Raw genomic sequence first — 23,952 nt, 5'->3', positions numbered from 1 at the left:
TTGAGCATGTCTTGCTGTGACTGAACAGGACTATGATAAGATCACATCTGGAATTTTGTGCAATTTTGCTTTATAAAAGAGGAATTATCCCTTTCAATCAACTGTCTGGGTGAAATTAGTATTATTAACTTTTCAGCATTTTACATTGTCATGTACATTTTTGCTATATCAGCTACAGTTTAAAAGATTGCACTTTTCTCAAACTTGACATTATCATTGAGACGGGTTGATGTGAGTTTTCAAAGGTTGAGAAAGTAGGAAAGTAAGGAGCCCTATAATAATGTGTATGAATTATTTTCCCAGCTTTTTTTATTTTTAATTTAATCCTCCCTTCACTGCTGTTTGAATTTGACTGCCTGCTTGCTGCTCTGTTAATACTACTGCATGGAGACAAATAGAATGTGACACTTCTATGTGTAGAATGGTATTTGTGGTGACGCTTTGACTACAGATAATAAACTACTTGCCCTGAGGTAATCTAATTCTGCAAACGTCTGTGATAAAACCAGCTTATTCAACATGTAAAAAGCATAACAAGATGACAATGTTGCTTCATCCTTTTCAGATATTTTCCTCTTTAAAATTTAAATACTTATAGTTAAGTAATTCTGGTGGTCTTGCAGTTTTAAGGTATACATGTCCATAATACACATTTAGACTTGCAAGTCTTAGCAGATGATTCTTTCCTTAATTGTCTTTTGTCAGAAGATTTTATTTTGTGTTGTGATAATGTGTTCTGACAGAAAACTTCTGTTTGTTCCCCCCTTTGAAAGTTAATTGTATATAATCAAAATCTAATGCAGTACAATGACTAATTGTTTATATCATTTGTAGAGAGACTGTTGAATAAATTTGCTGTTTGGTAGTTGCATTTGCATAATATATTCAGTTTTAGAGACTAGGACTTATTTACAGTCAGCAGGACAATGCTTTTTACTTTGCAAACAATTTATTTTAATGACATGGGTTAGTATCAGTTTCGAACCAAGACATATATGATAAATATTACATTTATAATGCATAGTACATTAATAAATTAGAGACACGGTGGTAAATGTGCAATGTTGTTGCTGGATCTTGATTAGGTTTTTTTTAATTACATATGAATATTTCCAGCAGAGAATCATACTTGTAGATATTTGTGGCAAGAAGGCACAGAATCATTTATTCCCCAATGTGATAATTATCATGTCCTGATCTCAGGAGTCATAGTAACCAGGTAAGTATCTGTGGCTCAAATTGAAATGTTTGGTAAAGGGGAACCATATTTCATAGCAACATAGAAAATAGGTTGCAGGATTAGGCCATTCAGCCCTTCGAGCCAGCATCGCCATTCAATATGATCATGGCTGATCACCCAAAATCAGTACCCCCTTCCTGCTTTCTCCCCATATCCCTTGATTCCATTTGCCATAAGAGCTATATCTAACTCTCTCTTGAAAACATCCAGTGAATAGGCCTCCACTGCCTTCTGTGGCAGAGAATGCCACAGATTCACAACTCTTTGGGTGAAAAAGTTTTTCCTCCTCTGTCCTAAATGGCCTTCCCCGTATTCTTACCCTGGCTCCCCCAACATGGGAAACATTTTTCCTGCAACTAGCCTGTCCAATCCCTTAAGAATTTTATGTTTCTATAAGATCCGCTCTCATCCTTCTAAATTCCAATTAATTTACGCCCAGTTGATCCATTCTTTCATCATATGTCAGTCCCACCATCCCAGGAATTCCCTCAATAGCAAGAATGTCCTTCCTCGTATTAGGAGACAAAAACTGCACACAATACTCCAGGTGTGGCCTCACCAGGGCCCTGTACAACTGCAGTAGGACCTCCTTGCACCTATACTCATTTCCTCTCGCTATGATGGCCAACATACCATTTGCTTTCTTCACTGCCTGCTGTACCTGCATGCTTATTTCAGTGACTGATGTACAAGGACACCAAGTCTCGTTGCAACTCTCCTTTTCCTAATCTGACACCATTCAGATAATAATCTGCCATCTTGTTCTTGCCACCTAAGTGGATAACCTCACATTTATTCACAATATTACTGCATCTGCCATGCATCTGCCCACTTCCCCCAACCTATCCAAGTCGCCCTACACCCTCATAGCATCCTCCACACAGCTCTCCCTGCCATCCGCAAACTTGGAGATGTTATATTTAATTCCTTTGTCTAATCGTTAATATATATATATATTTTATATAACTGGGGTCCCAGCACTGAGCCTTACGGCACCCCACTAGTCACTGCCAGCCATTCTGAAAAAGTCCCATTAATTCCTACTCTTAGCTTCCTGTCTGCCAACCATATCTCTATCCATGTCAATACTCTACCCCCAATTCCAAGTGCTCTAATTTTGCTCACTAATCGCTTGTGTGGGACCTTGATAAATGTGCACTGGGGACAATTTACAATCTTTACCAAAGCCAATTAACCTACAAACCTGTATGTCTTTGGAGATGTGGGAGGGAACAGGAGCACCCAGGGAAAACCCACAGGGAGAACGTACAAACGCCGTACAGGCAGCACCCATAGTAAGGACCGAACCAACCGTAAGGTGGTAGCTCTTTTGCTGTGCCACGTGTGCTATGAAGTGACATGGTGCCACTACTGGTAGACCTGCTACTTCTTAATTCCAGCAAACCAAGTAACAATTCGGACGCCATTTCTTTCAGTGTGGTTTGCATGTACTCCCTGTAACCATGCAGGTTTTCCTTGTCTGAGAAGAGTGCGTGAAGAGTTCCCACACACCAAAGATATTTATTATATGATAGATATACTTTGAGGTTTAAACGTCTCTACAAAAGCATTTAACAGGAATGGAACAAACAAAATAAGACATTTTATTATAGCCACATCTTGTCAAATTTAGCTTTGGTTTCAAATAAGGAACGCGTACCACTTCCGTTTGCTCACATTATGTGACCTAATCAGGACCTTCAAATTTGGTTTTCCGTCTTGTATCTCGGCACATTAAACATCATTATGGTCCAGACTTTATTAATTGACAACTATTATAGTTAAATGATCTCAGTTAGAAAAAATATTATGTTTTCTGTTTTGTGTAAATGAAGCGAAAACACTTTTAAACATGGCAGAGAAGAAGCAGGATGTTTGCATTTCTAAGAAGGGAATGAAAATGTCATAGATCAGTATCGATGCACAACTTTCAGAATTGGTGCATATCCTTGTCTCATCATTGCAATAATGTGTTTTAGTTGGACTTAAAAAATGATAGATTTTGTATCTTGCTGATTGAAGTTTTTTAATAACCCAAATTAACATTTTTGGTTCATTTAACATTAATAAAACCAAGAATAACATCTTAACTAATTTTTTTTTAAATCCAGCTCTGTGCAATGGCCAATGTAATCACGTCAACACTTCTTATGAATTGTTGAAAGATTGTTCCTTCTGCATACTTTTTAACTCTGGTCTCTGAATAAAAATGTGAGTTTTTTGACTGTTGGCAGCTAATTAGTGGCATAGTAATTGGCATCATATATATTTGAAGCTGAAGTGGCTCCGAGGGTAGACCGCACCAGCAGGAAGGGAAATTGAAGCATTTATCTTTTGTATTCAGTTTGCCAAAAAGGTCAATGCAATGAGAACCAGGCTAGACTGAGAGAGTGATTTTTGACTCATTGCCAATTAACCCTTGAGGCTCCTCCAAATGAGTAATGCAATAACCTTGTTATTTATTCAGATTCATTTAGTAACATGACACAAGAATGGACAGTAAAAACTGATTTAGAATTAGTGGGGCAGATCAAAAAGAGATACAGTGCCCTCCATAATGTTTGGGACAAAGACCCATCATTTATCTGTTTGCCTCTGTACTCTACATTTTGAGATTTGTAATAGACAAAAATCATATGTGGTTAAAGTGCACATTGTCAGATTTTAATTAAGGCCAGGTTTATCAATTTTGGTTTCACCATGTAGAAATGACAGCAGTGTTTGTACATAGTCCCCCCCATTTCAGGACACCATAATGATTGGGACACAGCAATGTCATGCCAATTAAAGTAGTCGTGTTTAGTATTTTGTTGCCTATCCTTTACATGCAATGACTGCTTGAAGTCTGCGATTCATGGACATCACCAGTTGCTGGGAGTCTTCTCTGGTGATGCTCTGCCAGGCCTGTATTGCAGCCATCTTTAGCTTATGCTTGTTTTGGGGGCTAGTCCCCTTCAGTTTTCTCTTCATCATATAAAAGGTATGCTCAATTGGGTTCAGATCGGGTGATTTACTTGGTTACTCAAGAATTGACCATTTTTGAACTTTGAAAAACTTCTTTGGTGCCTTAGCAGTATGTTCGCGATCATTGTCTTGCTGTAGAATGAACTGCCGGCCAATGAATTTTGAGGCATTTGTTTGAACTTGAGCAGATAGGATGTGTCTACACACTTCAGAATTCATTACGCTACTACCATCAGCAGTTGTATCATCAATGAAGATTAGTGGGCCAGTACCTTCAGCAGCCATACATGTCCAGGTCACAACACCACCCCCCCCCCTCCCCCACCACTGTGTTTCACAGATGAGGTGGTATGCTTTGGATCTTGGGCAGTTTCTTCTCTCCTCCATACTTTGCTCTTGCCATCACTCTGATATAGGTTAATCTTCATCTCATCTGTCCACAATACCTTTTTCCAGAACTGTGGTTGCTCTTTTAAGTACTTCTTGGCAAACTGTAACCTGGCCATCCTATTTTTACGGCTAACCAGTGGTTTGCATCTTGCAGTGTAGCCTGTGTATTTCTGTTCATGAAGTCTTCTGCGGACAGTGGTCATTGACAAATTTACACCTGACTCTTGAAGAGTGTTTCTGATCTGTCGGACAGGTGTTTGGGGATTTTTCTTTATTATAGAGAGAACTCTTCTGTCATCAGCTGTGGAGATCTTCCTTGGCCTGCCAGTCCCTTTGCAATTAGTAAGCTCACCAGTGCTCTCTTCTTAATAATGTTCCAAACAGTTGATTTTGGTAAACCTAAGGTTTGGCTGATGTCTCTAACAGTTTTATTCTTGTTTCTCAGTCTCACAATGGCTTCTTTAACTTTCATTGGCACAACTTTGGTCCTCATGTTGATAAACAGCAATAAAAGTTTCCAAAGTTGATGGAAAGACTGGAGGAAAGACTAGGTGCTGAGAGCTCTCTTATACCTGCATCAAGGAAGCAATTTAAACACACCTGAGCATTTACAGATGCCTGTGAAGCCAGGTGTCCCAAACATTATAGTGCCCTGAAATAGGGGGACTATGTATAAACATAGCTGTAATTTCTACATGGTGAAACAAAAACGTATAAAAATGGCAATTAATAAAATCTGACAATGTGCATTTTACCCACAAGTGATTTTTGTCTATTACAAATCTCAAATTGTGGAGTACAGAGGAAAATAGATAAATGATGGGTCATTGTCCCAAACATTATGGAGGGCACTATAAATCATGCATTCTGAATATGCTTTCATCGAAGGGCTGAATGGCATACTTCTGCACCTATTGTCTATTTCATGAAATATATATCTTTTGGGGGTTATTTTACTGCTTATGTGTTAGAAAAATTCTAAGCTATTTTGTAAACTACCAGCAGAAAGCTTGAGAATCACTTTCAATTTATTTATTGAAAATGCAGGAGCTTCACCAGGGCACTCGTCAAGGGCCTAACCAGCCTCCTCGACCCCCGGCTAATACTTCATACTTTTTTTTTCTTGTGGTGAATATCATTCTTAGTCCACATTGCTTTAAAAATTTTGGGTCTACTGTATGAGTTTTTTTTTAAAAAATATAGTGTAATTCAATACAAAATAATAGTTAAAATAAAAATGTAATGGTTATTAAAGTATCATGTAGGCTAGCCGTAAACGAAGTAAGGATGTTTCATTCTAAATATGTTTAATATAAAATAATTATAACTAATTTAAAACACTATTAACATTTATGACAGAAATTAAAATTTGTGGTGATCTGTCGTGGAACAACCCCATTGAAGAAGATAACAGTGGCTACCCAGACCTCATTGCTGGTTGCGAAGCGGCCCCCATTACAGTTCATGCTTCAGGGCCCCAAAAATGTAGGTCCGCACTGGGTGTATGGAACAAGCTGCCAGAGGAGATAGTTGAGGCAGGGACTCCAGCATTTTGTGTCTATCTTTGGTGTAAACATGCAGTTCCTTCCTATACATTTCCATAGCTTGCTCCATTGATCCTGTTAACTTCAATAGATGCAAATACATGAATCTCACTGCCGAGTTGTTTCTCTGACAAGGTTTTTGTTATTTTTTAGTAAATAATAATGATAATTCCCGTCTCCCCTACCCAACGTTTAAGAAACAATTAGACAGGTACTTGGATCGGACAGGTTTGGAGGGATATGGGCCAAACGCAGGCAAGTGGGGCTTGTGTAGCTGGGACATGTTGGCCGGTGTAAGTTGGGTGAAGGGCCTGTTTCCACGCTGTATCACTCTATGACTCTGACTCTATGGTAATAAATTGTAGACCCGCTAAATTACTCCAGCACTTTGGGCCCTTTTCTTTACAAGCATCTGCACCTTGTTTCCATATTAATTTTCTTGGTTGTTGCGGTAGATAGCTTCCAGTAACAACCCAATGGGAGTTATTTAAACAGTCAATCGAAGTGTGAAATTGTTAAACCTTTTACAAGTTTACGCTGATACCTAATTAAAAAGTAGATTGGTGTTTAAGCAAATTCTCTGTGCAGCAGGAAGACCAAATCACGTTACAGCTGTAGTTTCTGTGTGGTACAACATGGAGGTTTTCAGGCTTCCTGCATGAAGATAAGGAGTCAAACAATTAGGATGTCGAGAGAAGAGTTACTCACTACACAAGAGTGCTTATAGATTCATAGGTTCGTATAGTTATACAGCATGGAAGCAGGCCCTTAAACCATATCAATCAAGATGTCTTATGTATTTGATTTGATTTGATTGAGTCTTTTTGAAGAAGTAACCAAAAAGATTGACAAGACTGTAAATGGACTTTGATACGGTTCTGCATGGTAGGCTGCTCTGGAATGTTAGATTGCATGGGGTCCAGGGAGAGCCAGCTTATTGAATACAAAATTGGCATCAAGGAATTTGTGACCAGGATCTACCTGAGCAAATTTCCACATTGTCTGGTAGATTTTAGTATTATGTTGAACAACTTGGCTAGGGAGACAGCTCATTCTGGAGCACAGATCTTCAGTCCTACAACTAAAATGTTATCTGATCTCACAGCACTTAGGATGTAGGACTTCAATCAGATCAGTTGAATATACAAATGCCTTGTTCTATTGAAAGCTGTTCAGAACACAGCCTATTTTAATAACACCTCTAAATAAGATCAAATGGAACAAGTTGTGTACACCATACACAAGAAGAAGAGAAGAACACATCTAAGATTGTGCCAGGTTTATCTCTTGACATGCTCTTCTGTGATCCTCATTAAAATGGGTCTGTCTGATCCTTGACTTAATACCAAAATTTAAGTAAAGGATATGGCAGGTTATTTGGGTACAGTATATCAATGCAAGCATAAGGCCCGTGAAGATTATTTCAATGTCTGATTCCTGCTCCTTGCGCACCCACCAAATTTTCTCTTGCAAAAATGCTAAATATTCACCTTCCCTATGTGCCAACAAATTTTTGTTCTATTTTAAAAAAATACTTAAAAAAAAAAAAAAAAAAGCGGTTATGTTATGCCTAGCCTCAGTCAAAATGATGATTCACCATGCTGAGCCTCTCTGCGTCCTCTGTCAGCTTATCTTTTCTCATTTAAAGCTTCAGTTTTAAGCACCTCTTTATTCCACTGCTTTTAATATTAAATGTCGAGCTCTCTCAATTGAGAAAACAAAGTGAAAGAATTAGTTAATGTAGTCTATGCAAGTTCGCGGAAACAACACTGAAGCATTTTCTGAAGAAGGGTCTCGATCCGAAACGTTACCCATTCCTTCTCTCCAGAGATGCTGCCTGGTACTCCAGCATTTTGTGTCTATCTTTGGTGTAAACATGCAGTTCCTTCCTACACATTTCCATAGCTTGCTTCATTGATCCTGTTAACTTCAATAGATGCAAATACATGAATCTCACTGCCGAGTTGTTTCTCTGACAAGGTTTTTGTTATTTTTTAGTAAATAATAATGATAATTCCTGTCTCCCCTACCTCCCAATCTGTGCACAGCTGAGTAAAGGTTAGTGAACAAAGGTGCCCTCAGACATTTCTCCTTTGCTCCTTTGTCTTTCTAGCAGTCACCCATGCCCTGATCTCATCCTGAAATGTGCTATCCCATAATACACTCTCTGTCAAAGATGAAATACAAAAGTCAGCTGTTCCAAAATCCACAGCTCACATTTTCTCCAGCTGATGATGCTTCCTGGACCAGAGCTTGTCGAAAACACTGGACGCATCCCAGCTTTCCAACTGAGTAGAAGAGGATATGGATTACATGGATCAACAGTGTCCTGCCATGTCTGTTTAAAAATTAGTTTAAAGCAGCAGATAATAGAAATAGTATTTCAAAAATATTCTTCCATTTAGTTTTTTATTTAGACTAAAAAGCCAAATGCCAGTTTAAACTACAGCCAACTTTAAATCATGTACTCTACATTATTTAAATTTAAACTAGATAAAGTTATGTTTTAAATGCTGTTCTAAGGAGAAAATTATAAGAATATAAATAATGCTGTGGTTCTTGCCTTAACTTGAATTAGGGCCTACTCTTGCATGTTCTTGTTTGTTTAATTTCCTGCCCGTTGTAAACAAATAGTTTGTTTTTGATGTGGTATATATTTTGAAAATGTATTCACTTTTCACAGTTAATGGCCCTTTTAATACTTGGAATGAACCCAAAAATGAGAGAGTAATGAATGCAACAAATGTGTTTTTACAGCATTTTACCAAAAAGCAGATATCCAATTGACAGTTATTTGGGATTTTCCATTTATTTTATTTCATCAGTATACTCGCTTGACAGGACAGTTATTGTAGCACCATTTTAATTTTATTTTTGAGCTGCATTTTGTTCATGTGTAAAATTGCATCAAACTGACATTTTTGTTTCATTGGGACTCTTGTTGATTTATTGTTTGAGTTAAGAACATGTTCTCATTGTGGCATAGAAGCAATGTTAAGCATCCGTGAAATTACCCTGATATTCCCTCTCCAACAGGGCTTCAGAAAGCCTCCACACTTGAATCTGATGATGTTACCATTCTCCATATCACACTCAACCCAGACTTTAATCTCCTCTTATGTTATTTTTAACCTTGCCCTTTAGTGACCACAAAATATTCCTTGCTGAAAAGCGCAACAAAGTACACGTTCACAAATGGCAAAAATTAGGTTTATCCATGCTTTTTTTTTGCTATTCAGAAATCCAATTGACTTGATTCTGAATCTGATTTTTCAAATTTTACCAAAGCCAATTAACCTACAAACCTGTGTAGGAATGAACAGCAGATGCTGAACAAGGGTCTCGACCCAAAATGTCACCCATTCCTTCTCTCCAGAAATGCTGCCTGTCCCGCTGTTACTCCAGCATTTTGTGTCAACCCACCAACCTGTACGTCTGTGGAGTGTGAGAGGAAAATGGAACACCCAGAGAAAACCCACTTGATCACAGGGAGAACATACAAACTCTATACAGACAAAAACTGTAGTCTGGATCGAACCGGGTGTCTGGTGCTGTAAGGCAGCACCTTTACTGCTGCGCCACTGTGCTGCAGTAATCCAACAGTTCATTCAGTCTGATTTATATCGGCCTGTGGCATGTAAAAACTGTTACTCCAGCATTTTGCTGTACCCATTGGAACCTGTAAATATGATGTCATGTGGAGTGAGTGTTTTTCCCATTTGGTGACACACCCAGAGAAAACCCACTTGATCACAGGGAGAACATACAAACTCTATACAGACAAAAACTGTAGTCTGGATCGAACCGGGTGTCTGGTGCTGTAAGGCAGCACCTTTACTGCTGCGCCACTGTGCTGCAGTAATCCAACAGTTCATTCAGTCTGATTTATATCGGCCTGTGGCATGTAAAAACTGTCTAGCCAGATTTGGCTTATTATTGGAACCTGTAAATATGATGTCATTGGAGTGAGAGTTTTTCCCATTTGGTGACATCACCTTTCAAATCAATATCCGAATGGTAAACTAGCCAGCTTCTGAAAGACATTGGTGCTTTATGGTACTGAGTTGAGTGATTTTTAACTGGTTAAACTCGCTAGTGTCCTCGTGGAGACTGAGGAATTCTTGAGCCTTCTGATGGGGGTATTTAAATTCTCAGCTTCTGTGTGACTTTTAGGGAGGTACACTAAAACAATGTATGCAAAAATTGTGGTGAAGAAATACAAGTTTCAAATGCATTTATCCGAAGAAATATATGCTATAACCCAGAAAATACCTGGAACTTGAATTAAATACTTAAACCGTGATTTGCATATCTTTTGTTTATTTGTTCTATATCTCTGTTTTACTGTCTATATCTCTCGTTTCCCTTTCCACTGACTTTCAGTCTGAAGAAGGGTCTCGACCCGAATCGTCACCTATTCAATTCTCCAGAGATGCTGTCTGGCCCGCTGAGTTACTCCAGCTTTTTATGTCTATCTTTGGTTTAAACCAGCATCTGCAGTTCCTTCTTACACATTGTTTTTAATCTCAGTTTGACTGTCTTATCTATATAAACAGCTATCTGACTGCTTTGACATTCAATAAGGTAGGACAAAAATGTAATCCTATATTGTAGAAACCCATGGTAGCAATCAACAGCAATATAAATTGGAAAATATTCTGTAAGAAAATTATACAAACAAGCCACTAGAAACCATCTATGATTACTTTGGGAAATAAGATGAAGATTTATTTTCATTGATTTTAGTTTTGAAATTTGTCTTAGCTCTGAAAATGATTTAGTTTGTGCATGGTGGGGAAAGTGTTTTCTGGAAGCTATTTATATTATTAATGGGGCATGGATAGAATAAAATAAGTTTAGAGCTTGAAGGTTAAGAAGCAAACTAGGAATCATTTCAAATTTTCAAGGCCATACATACCAAAAAAAAAACGTTTTCGGCAGCCTTCACGTTAATTGAGTGAGTGGGATTTTAGTTTTAACAGTTGCATATCCATTTGTTTTGGAACTGCAACTCAAGAAATTGCAAAACAAAAGCAATAATAATTAATTTAACTCGCCCACTCTGGCAGTGTGCTGCCACTCTGCAACCAATTATCTATCCTAGGCAATAAAGTTCCCATTGCTAATTTGGCTAGAATTGTAGCGAATATTGCAATAATGAACATTAAGTATTTTGAATCTTTTGAAGTTTTACCATTCTCTTTGCCTCCCATCATATCCTCGTCGTATGTCTAGGAGCCTAAAACAATCCTTAAAATATTACTTTGTAACTGGCCTGTTGCATCATCCTGGATTCTTACATGGAGATGAGATATTTTGCCTTTTTAATATCCTACCTTGGCTGTCGCTCCTAAGCTTCCCCTTATATCATTGCTGAGCTAATATCAGTGTGATGCAGGTGCCTTTCACCAAATCTTCATTTATGAAGGATACTTGCAGCTTTTTAAACTTGGTTTTCATTGTTGTTCAAATCCTATTCCTATTTGTGCCAGAGGGAGGGACAGTGTACGCCTCTAATTTCTGTGTTTTACTTTATTTCAGATGAGACTGTCAGATCCACACATTCTCCACGGTATCCAAGCCCAGCCGAACTTGATGCTTATGCCCAGAAGGTGGCTAACAATCCACTCACAATCAAGATCTTTCCTACAAATATCAGGGTTCCTCAGCATAAGCACCTTAACAGGACTGTGAATGGCTATGACACAACGGGACAACGCTACAGTCCATATCCTGTACATTCTGGAGGGTACCAAGGTCTTTTAGCTATTGTGAAGGTACACAGCAAAAGTGTGGTGAAAAGTACAGATGGCAAGAGGACGCGAATGTCCCCAGCACAAGTCGGAAATAGCAACATTGGAGCCTACCCAGTGCCAAGCACTTTAGCGCAGAGTCAATCGTGTACTGGGCAAATAAGTTACCACAGTAGCCAGAAATCTTTGGAAGGACCTGTTCCGCCTAATGTAACTGTTGCCAAATCTGTTATTCCATTAGGAGGACGAGGCCTGTCTCTGCAGCAATCAAATCTCCCTTCCATTCAAAGTATTATTTACCAGATCAACCAGCAATGCCAGGCTCAGGCATCACAACAGGTTTCAGCTGCTGTTTGTCAGGGTGCTATAATTACCAATCCAAGCCCAGCCACAGCCAGCCGCAATACAGTGAATGGTTTTACCAGCATGGTTAATGGAAGTGTGGTATATGCTGGAACAGTTTTACCCGAATGCCGTGGAGGTACAGAGTTGGCAACTGCTTCGAGTTTAGCTTCTGCAGCGGGACCTAAAGCTGGGGCGTATCCAGATGGAATGGATTATTTACTATGGCAACAGAAACAACAGATCCGTATGTATTCGGGCAGTGGAGGTGGGGTAGTTATAAGTAAATCACCAGAGGTTTGTGGTGTCCCAAGACCATACACTTTGGCACCTACTATTGAAAAAATTCCTTCATCTCCTTTGAACTGTGTGGGCATGCACTGTAATTTTTCAACGGGGCAGTATTTAGCAGCCCCATGGAATAGTGTATTGGTGACACCAGACAGTGACTGTTATAATCCACAGGACCTCACGAATGGGCACCGTGATCTTGTTGTTCAGCCTTCAGATGGACTCGCCAGTGTCTCCAGTAGAACGCTATGTAATACCTCTATTCTCAGTAGCAGTCTGCAGTCACTGGAGTATCTGATTAACGATATTCACCCACCCTGCATTAAAGAGCAAATGCTGGGTAAAGGATATGAGACTGTTTCAGTACCTCGATTATTGGACCACCAAAATGCTCACATACGACTACCAGTTTACAGATAGAGAGATATAACTGTTGTTCAGAAAGATAGTACGATGGTGTTAAATCTGTTAGAAACACAGAAGTCTTCAGCCTCAATACTGTAGTTAAAGGCAAATGAAGTGGCGTGTTTAAAATGCCCCAGGTATTACAAGATTCTGGAATGTGTTTGGGTTGATGAAAACATGGAATCTGCTGGTATTGATATTGAAAGATGGCAATATCAGAAGAAAATACACTAAAATGGGGACTGGGATTTGGCATTGGACACCAGAGGGCGTGGAGCTATTGGAAAGGTGCAGAAAGCTTTGCCATATGTGCTGATGGGTCTGCATGCAGAATTTTCTTTAATTAAAATCCTGCGCTAAATTCTGTGAACGTGGTCCCGAGATCCTCGCCATTGCCGCTTGTCATTGTCATCGTCATCTTTGCCATGATTACAAAAAAATGAGCTACTGCCTAAATCAGAGTGGAGAGTCGTTATTGCACTGTGTTGGAACTAAGATAAAAGTGGGGACAGCCCAGATTATTATAAAAGAAAATATCTTGGAAAACTTGAACCTAATTTTTGTTTGATTTTTTTTAATTTTGTGTTGGCTGCTAAAAATAAAATGATTTTTCCTCTCTACGTTTTAGGGAAAAGTTAAAGTTAATTCATGAGGGAATCGCTAGTTTTAAGGTGTTTCGTAATGAAATATATGCCCACAATTGTGCTAAAATAGCAAAGCAAGCTGTGAGATGGTGCAAGGGTTGATGGTATTGATAAATGCACTCAGAAGAATACTGTATATGGTATTGCTGTTCTTTCTATAGGACTAGAAAACCCATTAGGTGTAAAAATGAGTTGTAAGAGCACATTCCTACAAAACCTGATTGTCATATACTGACTGTTTTAACTTTCTAAGTGAAATAAATGCCTATTCAGTAATGCAGAACACTCAAAGATTGTGTGCTGCTGTGGTGAATAGCAAAGACTAATATCTGACAACAGTTCCAAAATAATAGTGCGTCATGCAAGAATGATTGTCAGTCGCCAAGATAGCTACCATATCAAGTCTAATTATTTTTCATTGTAGGCACCATAATATAGCGGCATTCCACTAAACAGCGTATCATCTTTCCTCTTCCAGTTGTTTCCTATCCAATATAAAGTAAAATGAGCTGTTCCTGGACTTTGCCAGCATTTCTCAATTGGCCAATAAACTCTGCATGACCAGGGTTTATGGGAGCTAACAAGGCTATTGGCATAATTTTTTAAAGTACACTTTATTTCCTTGGAGATCAACTGGCCACTGCTCAGTTGCTACCTTAGAGAGAGAAATTGTAAGATGATAGTTTGCATTTGAACTCAGTCATTTAGCTTTCATGATCAAATGTCCATTAATGAAAGTTATTTCCAGTCTGATGATTTTCAGTTTCAGAAATTAGCTGCGTTTGTCACAAATTTCTGTTTATCCAATACAAGTTTGATTAAATTAGTCAAATTCACTTCCGCCAGTGGTTAAAATACTGCAATAAGCTGTATCCTAATCAAAGCAGATGTAATTTAATGCCACAAATACATACATTTTCTTTAAACCATGCCATTATCTTTTGTAGAAATGTATTGGCGCAGACTTTTTTTACTGCATTGTTTAATGCCCGTTTAATACTTTGGATTGCTAATGGTTCCGTTTCAATCAATTATTGACATTGCAAGTTTGAAATTCCTCTAATTTACGCTGCCACTTCCTCCTCACTCCGCCTCTTGCCACCATATTTCATGAAGAACCTACTTCTTTTTTCTGTCAACATTTCATACTGTTATGCTATATCATATAATCCAGAAAATAAGGGCAGGTAGTTCTGCATTGACATGTGTTTCCACATCACAAATTAGATATAAAACGATCGATGAATGAGGGATCATTATTTGTGTTATACGAACCTAATTGGCTGTAACGCAACTTCGATTGGGAATTAGAGACCCACTTAAAAGTTGCTATGGAAATTGACCCGCAGGAGAAAAAAAGACTTGGAGAAAAATGGTTCCGTGTAGTTTCCCCGCAGTAATGTGACACCATTGTCTCTTAAGAACACAGCTGCCACTTTCACCGCAAGAGGCCATTGAAATTGATGACCAATCGCTTCTATTGACACTTGTGCAATGTTACTCCATTGAACAATGTAACATATAACCATCATTTTACAAAAACAAACTTTTAAGAAGAGCTTTTTGTTTTAAATCCTGCGGGGAAAAATAATTTTGTTCTTGCAAATCTGAAACGCTCCATTCCTTTCTTCCATTGACACAATTGCTTTTACAACATGATTTTCCGTTACACAAGATTTCTTAGGAATGCAATTAAAATGTTATTGCAGAACCACGTGTAATAATCTATCCTCAAATTTGTTGCTGCCTCATAATTAACCAGATGGGAAGAATGAATTATAGATTGAGATAGTTGTAACTGTCCTTTGCAATCTCTCTGCCAGGCACCTCTCCTCAATTTTATAACCTCAAACTCTTGTGGATAATGCAGATTGTTTGATTCAGTTGGGTTTTCTTGAAAGGAAAGGAAAACTGCTAAGAGACATAAAACTATTTGAAACAACTTAAGAATTCTGACATACCTGTCTGCAGCAAGAATACTATTCTTTTTCTTTATATTTTCTACAGATGTACCTCTACATATTTCTAGTATTTTTGATTAGCATAACACCAACTAAAATATTCATCTTGGTTCATAATTTACTTCATACCAATGATTTGTTCTTAATTTATACCAATGGAGATGGGTCTTCTAGGATATAGTATAATGTGATTAATTTATTTGGATTCTTTCTGTTGTATAATTTTGTGCGTTGTCAAAGCAACAGGACTGCGGTGATCTTCTATCCATTAATCTTGACTACTTTTTCTTTTGAAGTTGTTTTGGTTAAAAAATGTTACAGTAAACTTCAAAAAAACCTTCAAATACTCCCAGGCGAGTGCTAGTATTAACATCTTCCTGCAAACCACGAAAATCCATCCAAATTTAAGAGTACTACGTTGTTGAACTCGCAATCTTAAAAAAAAATCAGGTCTTCAACTGGGCTCTGCTTATATGAATTACATGAAACTATTGAACAATTCATAAGTAGCACATGCAGGCAATATTGCCAATGTGTTCAGAGTTTTGCAGATTGTGCTTTCAAAGCCAACTGCCAAAAGTTTTTTATATATATAATGTTTATTTTTATCTTATGACTGCTTTAAATATTTCTATTCCCTACTTTAATTTTATCTACTTTGCGCACAATTGTTTACTTAACCTTCAAAGGGGGAAGGGAAGAAAATTAAAAACAACAAAATATATTTATCTCAAATTGCACAATGGGAGTAATTGTATAGAAAGAATGTGATACGAGAGACACTTATGTTTATTTAGCTCGAGAAAAACAACTGAGGGAATTGTGAGGTGCATAGGAATTTTTTGGCATTGAATAATTTCTTTTTTTTGTGTGAGCAGTAATAATATTCAGATATATTAGACACTTATACCAGTCAAGTATAGTAGTTGGGATGGAGATAGTGATCCTTTGGTCCCAGGGAGTGGAAATCAAGATCAATTATAACATATGTGTTGTTGTAAACTTTTTTGTCATATTCCATAGGTTCTAGATTGGATGTCTGGGTTCATTTCTCATTGTAAAGAGGCTAGATCAAATGATCAATTATACACTGCCCTTTCACCTCTGGTTGTGGGTTTGATTTCAACTAAATTATGAGGTCAAAGGCCTCTCACTCAATTGGCTACAAGGGCCCGATACGAAATCCATTTGCGATAGCATCTAATTTCATCTGGGCGTTAGCTCACGATTCAGAACATTCTGCAATTATTTTGGTGATGGAGGAAAACAAAAGTATGAAGTGCTCGACTAAGCCACAGATTTGGACAATAAATGAAGCTTCATTCTGCATCTACTTGGGAGTCGATAATGCTGATGATAAATATGAATGTCCAAGATCTTTCCTTTTTAATAATCACATTCTTCATCTCAATAAAAAAATATATATGCAAGTTGAGTGCTAAAAATATTTTTGCATCTTCCAAACTTCTGTTATTGGACTTAATTTCAAAGTTAATGTGTGCACAATTTGCAAGATAAATCTTTAATCTAGTTTAAAAAAAATGATACAGGTTGCAAGCAAACATTTTCCTCCATGGCTGACCTGACCAAAAGCTTCAAAGTATACGTGAACTATTTCATATTGGTCTTATTTATGTACAGGTCACGTTCCACTTTCCAACTTTCTAATTTTCTGAGATCAACCACAATAAAATATACAGGTATTTCCGTACAAGAAATGAGACCTGGCTAGAATTAGAAACTCTGGATTCTTGATTATTATTGAGTTAAGATCCTTTGAGCAAATGTGATTTTCTTTTCCCCAGAATGAGTACAGGATAAATAGACAAACCCTCTCTCTATTCCTTTCCATATAGATGGTAATGTGAAATGTAAGCACAATATCTAAATAAGTATTTTGCAGCAAAGTGTGAAGCATTATAATCTTACTTACAAAAGGATTTGGACTTGCTCTGTTTTTAAATACCCTCATTTGTCCCCACCTTGTTACATTTTTGTTCCTGCTAAACCAATTGGATCCTCTCGCAGAATATTATTGGAGAAAAACTGTCACCTCCATTTATGAAATGATATCTCCAGATTTGGGTTATTCTTTTAAACATTCCACAAGCAAAATACCTGGAATTGAGATCTGGACCATCCATGATTTCTTGAAAGTTTTGTTAAGTCTCAGCAGGCTAATGGACAGGTTGGGGAGAAGAACTAAACCTCTGAAAGCTACTACATGACATTTATAAACCGTGCAATCTTGCCCTGTTTCCATGTGGTTAGGCCACTCTATAATGCAAAAAATAGCTCAGTGATAGTGTAACAGATTTTATGCTGCCAATATCACCATAATGATGGATGGTAGACTGTTCCAACCATATTGATTACCATTGACGTAAATGGAGAATCTATTTAAAAGCAACCACTACCTCTAGTGGATGTATTGTGGCACTGTCGATTGCATTTAAAAACATATCTTTAAGATGTTTTTTAAATTACTCTATGTGAGACCCCTTCCTGATGTCCTTTGATATATATGTGCCTACTAGCATCTCCGTTATTAATAGCATATACCTCTTAGTTGTGGCACTGGAGTTGAGCATCATAAATAAACAAAATCTGATCTGTAATGCTAATGAAGTGTAAAACTTTCCGTACATTGAACTTTACACCAGACATAAAAAACACGATCCATTTTCTATAGAATAGTCAACAACTAATTTCTCCCTTGAAATAGTTTTGGGGAAGTGTCCTAAATAATCTGAAATGCATGTATCGGGAAAAAATCCTTATCCTAGTAAAGCCCTAGTTACCAATTGCCTCGTAATCATCACATTGAACAGAGCAAACTGAAATTATCAAAAAAATAAAGTCAAATAAAATTGTTACTGCTGCTAAAGTGAGACATAGCAAAGTGGCCTCTGAATAGATTTTGTGCAGAGAAAGACCATGTTCAGCTTCATCTGATAATCGTTGCATAGTTCACTGATACAAGTAGAATCCTGGAGTTATTACAGGTGACCCTAATAACTTTGGATCAAACATATTCTTGGCCAAACAATAATCCCCATGCATTAGGGTAATGGTATTAAATTCAAAATAGGATTTTGCTGAGAGCACTTAGTCTTTCTGCTTTTCTCCCTCAGCTGTTAAGTCACAGTAACATATGGCAAGTCATTAGAAAGCTTCGGCAATTGAAAAGCCTGCCTTCTAAATACAAATATTTTTTCCTTGCTTGCTAAGAAGAGGCAGGTGAATGAAATGTAAAGACTTGAATTTATGTTAGGCGAACTGACGGCCTTTCTGACAAAGATTTTGTAGATTGGAGAAGTAATAAGAAAAGGAATAAATAAGGAAATAAGGAAGTACCCATGTTTACTCTTTTGTTATGAAGTTACTATTCAAGTCACTGGCTGGATTTGCTTCAGGACAAGCTCTGTTCATAGAATTTCATCAACATTTTCAATGGCATTGTGGACAGAATTTGTCCTTTGTAATTAACAAGGGTGAGTGAGGAAGGGTGGCTTTCACAATCAATGTAGGAGACTCGTGCAGACAAAAGAAGCATCCTCGGGCACTTCAGGGTAAATTTGTTTTTATCACTTGAGAGCAATGCCCATCTGTAACAAATGTTTCAATTTTTTCTCTTCCATTAGATATTAGATTAGAATAATAGTGCAAATGCACACATTTTTGTTCGTGGAAAATTTCAAACATAAGTAGAAAGATTTAAGAAGAGAATATTCTTGGGTGCTTATCGCAGATCAAGCATGTTTGGTAACAATTGCAATTTACTTTTTTAATTGTTGTTAAGGAAGATGCTTTTACACAACAGGATAACCGATGAGGAAAGGACACAGTATGAGTCACCCACATTTTATTGCATCTTTTAACATAGGGTGGACAGGGTTGCATAGTGAAATTCAAAACTTGAAATTGAATTTAGTAGATTACTTTTTGAATCCCATTAGCAGTAGACCAAAACAGAGCTATTGAAATAGAGGCTATTCCCCGCGTTTTATTTTCAGGCTAAATCCAACTTTTCAGTTGTTTGTATTAGCGCTATAAAATTATTTTGCTTCTCTCTCATTCCCAAGATCTGAAATTCATTCCTTTTATGTTATCAGTTCCAATTTAATACAAAATTCATTGCCGTCTGAATGAAATGTGATTAAACTTATTTTCACTGCAAGTCAAATTAAACCCAGATAAACAAACCAACTACTGTGAATTGACTGAGTGGGCAGTGTGAAAGTGAGCAGCTTTTCTTTGTTTTTTAGTTAAATTGGAAATTTATGGTGTGTTAAGCGTAATACATTTGGTTGAAATACATGTGAATAGCACTTAATGGAAAATAGGTGCAGGAGTAGGCCATTCAGCCCTTCGAGCCAGGACCACCATTCAATATGATCATGGCTGATCATCCAAAATCATTACCCCATTCCAGCTTTTCCCCCATATCCATTGATTCCCATAGCCCTAAGAGCTAAATCTAACTCTCTCTTGAAAACAATGCCTACTCCCTCATTCTTGGTTACTTGGTCCTCCAAAATATTCCAAATGGAATTTTAGCTGGAGGTGTAATCACAGTAATCAATTTTAAATCATTCTCAAAATGTTATCTAGTTCAGAAAAAAATTAAATCGCACAGGTCATTTCTCAAAACGTTTGAGTGTGGACAAAAAAGTATGAAGTTTTACCTTCACGGGTACCTCCATTTCTGCTGAAATCACCTTTTTCTTTAGAACGTTATAACCAAATTGTTATTTGATAGTTTGAAAAATAATTGCACCAAGTACAATTACACAATGATTTTCTTCTGATTTAATGTTCCTCAACTGCTTTAATAAAAACAGATGATCAAGCTGTTTGTATAAACTGATGCCAACAGTTTGCTGTGTTATGAAAATACATTTTGCAGGTTGCATCTATTTGACCTGAGCATCAGCCACTGTTCCAAAAAGCCACTTTGCTTTAGAAGAAGTGCTTATGAATTGATTGTCAGCGGTATTTTTATTTTTAATAAGTCCATCTTTTGGCAAGATGATTAGCTCAAGGCTACTTTAATATAAACTGCTATATCTCCATAGTTAATAGATGGAAAGTTCTGCTAAAACCTAATGAAATCAAATTACTTTCTTTTGTCCAGCAAATTACTTCTATGTAGCATCTAATATTGTTTAGAAAGTCCCAAGCTACCTTGCGTAATTCTTCTCTGACAAAATGTGGCACAATGCCACTTAGGGAGGCATGGGACGGGTGACCAAAAGCATGATCAAAGTTAAGCTGTATCTTAAGAGAAGCAAAGTGGTTTAAGTAAGTAAGTAAGTTTATTGGCCAAGTATTCACATACAAGGAATTTGCCTTGGTGCTCCGCCCACAAGTAACAACATGACATAAAGTGAAAGTTACAAATGACTCGGAAAACACTAAACATTAATAATAATAAAACATTAATGATGAAACACCATTGATATAGCATGTGAACCAACAAAATACCAGATCAAAGGGAGGCTACAGATTTTTTGCTATTGAGTAGAGCAACTACTCGTGGATAAAAACTGTTTTTATGTCTGGCTGTGGCAACTTTGACAGTCCGGAGTCGCCTTCCAGAGGGAAGTGATTCAAAAAGTTGTTAAGAAGAGAATTCCAGATCCTAAAACTTAAACATTGATGGTTGAGTCGTGCTAATTGAGTAAAGAAACACTAGAATATGATTTCCAACTAAGACTGCATTTAGAATGATTTGTGAAGTTATTAAGTTCTGCTTTTTGGGGCTAATTTGCTGGAACAAGTGCCAGAAAAATGTCTTTAAAGCTGATGGCAACAGGAACTTTGTGACTCTCAAGTTATGATATTTCAAAATATTACTGGATATAATAACCAGATGCAAAATGTATTGGTTCAAGTCCATGTGATAGATGCAGAATTAGGCCATTCAACCATCCAGTCTACGCCATTTAATCATGGCTATTCTATATCTCCTTTCTTCCATTCTCCTGCCTTCTCCCCATAATCCCAGACGCCCTGAAGTTTATTATTGTGAAGTGGACTGAGGTGGAGTGAAAAACATTTGCATGCTAGGTCCAGGTAAATTATCCATTGGTTTGACGGTCCCGAACTACAGTGAAAAGCTATTTTGCGTGCTATCCAGGCAGATCATGCATAATAGCCGATGTAAGTAGTTCCACAGAAGCCAGCATGCAAAGAGTCACCGTGCTCCAGTGCCATTTAAAAGGGCTTACATTCTCTCTAACACAAGAATTTTCAATGATCTGGCATAGTCAATACCATCTATAAGACGTTTTTGTCAAATCAGAACCTGCCATTTTGTATCAGGTGGGTTATACTAGGTGTGGAAGAAGCTATTTCAGTGGCATCCCCTTGAAAATCTAATCATTGTAGTTACTAATGTAATTTCTAATAGGTGGAAATTATGTACATATCTAATAATGTAATATGTTATATTTATATACGATATACATATAATGTATTACTTCTTTCAAAAATTGTCAGATTATCTCCCAGAGTGAATATTCTTGGACAACAATGACACAGTACTTGCTGTCAAGTTATTGCTGTTGCAACCTATCACTATTACATGAAGGAACACCCATAAGCAAAATAGATGGCATATCACATTTACAATAAATATTTTCTGTCCTTAAGATGTTATACGATAATAATTTCCTGCCTTCTAGTCCTCTCCAGACATCCATTATCTAATGTAGTGGAACGTGCTTCTACAGCTATGTCTTAATACGTTTTTGGAAGAAATGGCAATTGTATTAATTTTTTAAGTACTGTGCAATAAGATTTTTAATTGCAAAAATATGAGACATTTATTTGATATAACCTAGCAAAACAAACAATGCATTGTTAATGACATTTATTTCAGTGTCACAAAAATAGGCATCAGGGAAGGGGGCAAAACCTTCATATCTGTGAATGGTTACCTCACATTGTGACATTTATGGGTTCAAATCCCATTTATTACTTTATTTATTTTCATCTTGGTCCAAAGAAGCCTCCAACATAACCCCTTCAATACTTTTTCTAAAACGTACATTTTCATTCTGTGGCCGCTTATTTTCCATTCCAGCTTTTAATTTTGTTCTCTGAATATTCTAGTCATTTTAAATTGAAATAGTTATGGTCATGACAAATCTGGACCCAGCCATCTAATCAATTGGGACAAAATAGGAGTTTTAAAAACAGACTTCAAGTGAATTTGCAATCCACAAATTAGAGAAAACATTTAAAATTTTCTGATCCATGAAGCTAAATAAACTTGTATGCAACGCTAAGTAATAGAAACATCATTGTATCTTGGAGAGTTATCGAGTGGTACTGCCCAACTGTGGGGATGAATAGAGAAACACATTCCGTCTATCCCGAGTTTTATATGTGAAACAAATGGGGAGAGAAAGAAGTTCGCAATTACCATCTAGGTGCACCTTGCTTTTAAAAGCCTGCAGTATTTCCATATTTGTGTTTTAAATATTTTGTAAATGTTTCCTCAGGAAAATAAGGTGTAATATTGTGTATGTATGAATGAAGAAAGCTGGTTTATTTGAAGAAATGTAACTAAATGCTGTAACTTCTCTGGCCTTGGAACTAACTACTCTGAATGTGCCTATGATTCCCTCATCCTACACATATGCTTTCTCACCCTTAGATTAAACAGGGCACAACCCTGTGTTGCTATTCAGACAACCCTGATGAATTTTGTGTTTATTTTTTGTCGATCTCAGGACTGAAACTTCTTTATTTTATGTAGATGTTTTATTTATTCTGTTTCTTTATTTTATTATTGGTTGACATGAAATGAATAAAGCAAATAACATGAAATAATGACTCTTGACTCTCTTCTGCAACGTGTACGAGAATTAACTTCATTATGTTTAAGTCAAGTATTTGTGGGGTTGTTGCAGGAACTCTTAGTACTAATTATTGCAAGCAATAGACAAAAATGTAATTAATCACTGCAAAGATGTGTTAAGACTTTTGCTTGCTGTGCAGATTTTTTTGGATAACTGATAATTAATAATTCCAAGATGGCGTCTAACCCAGGAGACTATCCTAAACTTTCTGAGGCGCAACTTTCATCGTTGTTCAACTTCTGTCAAGGAGAAGCTATACTTCACCCTCGTTAGACCTCATTTGGACTACGCAGTTGCAGCATGGGACCCATACACAAATAAAAACATTTCTTCCATCGAACGTGTCCAAAGACAGGCAGCTCGATTTGTTACTAACACCTATGAGAGAGAAGCGAGTGTTACCAAACTTCTGAATTCACTGGGGTGGAACCCCCTCCAAGACAGACGTGAAGCTCACCGTTTGACCTGTTTCTACAAAATGTTACATTGCCAGCCCGATATAGATTACAAAACCCACACCAAACCCGAACCAATTAGGAGCAGTCGA

At 37.2% G+C, this 23,952-nt stretch overlaps 1 protein-coding gene across 1 annotated transcript in view; it reads left to right on the top strand.

The window, feature by feature from the left end:
• Nucleotides 1–23,455, top strand: part of fam222aa (family with sequence similarity 222 member Aa) — a 174,129-nt gene extending 150,674 nt beyond the window's left edge. The window contains exon 7 of the mRNA XM_055655363.1: nucleotides 11,680–23,455. Within this exon, the coding sequence (XP_055511338.1) occupies nucleotides 11,680–12,944 (1,265 nt within the window). The 3' untranslated portion in view covers nucleotides 12,945–23,455. The remainder of the gene's footprint in view (nucleotides 1–11,679) is intronic.
• The last annotated feature ends 497 nt before the right edge of the window (nucleotides 23,456–23,952 follow it).

This window comes from Leucoraja erinacea, chromosome 25 (genome assembly GCF_028641065.1).
Source record: "Leucoraja erinacea ecotype New England chromosome 25, Leri_hhj_1, whole genome shotgun sequence".
Taxonomy (NCBI): domain Eukaryota; kingdom Metazoa; phylum Chordata; class Chondrichthyes; order Rajiformes; family Rajidae; genus Leucoraja; species Leucoraja erinaceus.
The sequence above is the reverse complement of the archived record's forward strand: the minus strand, read 5'-3'. Positions and strand labels throughout refer to the sequence as shown.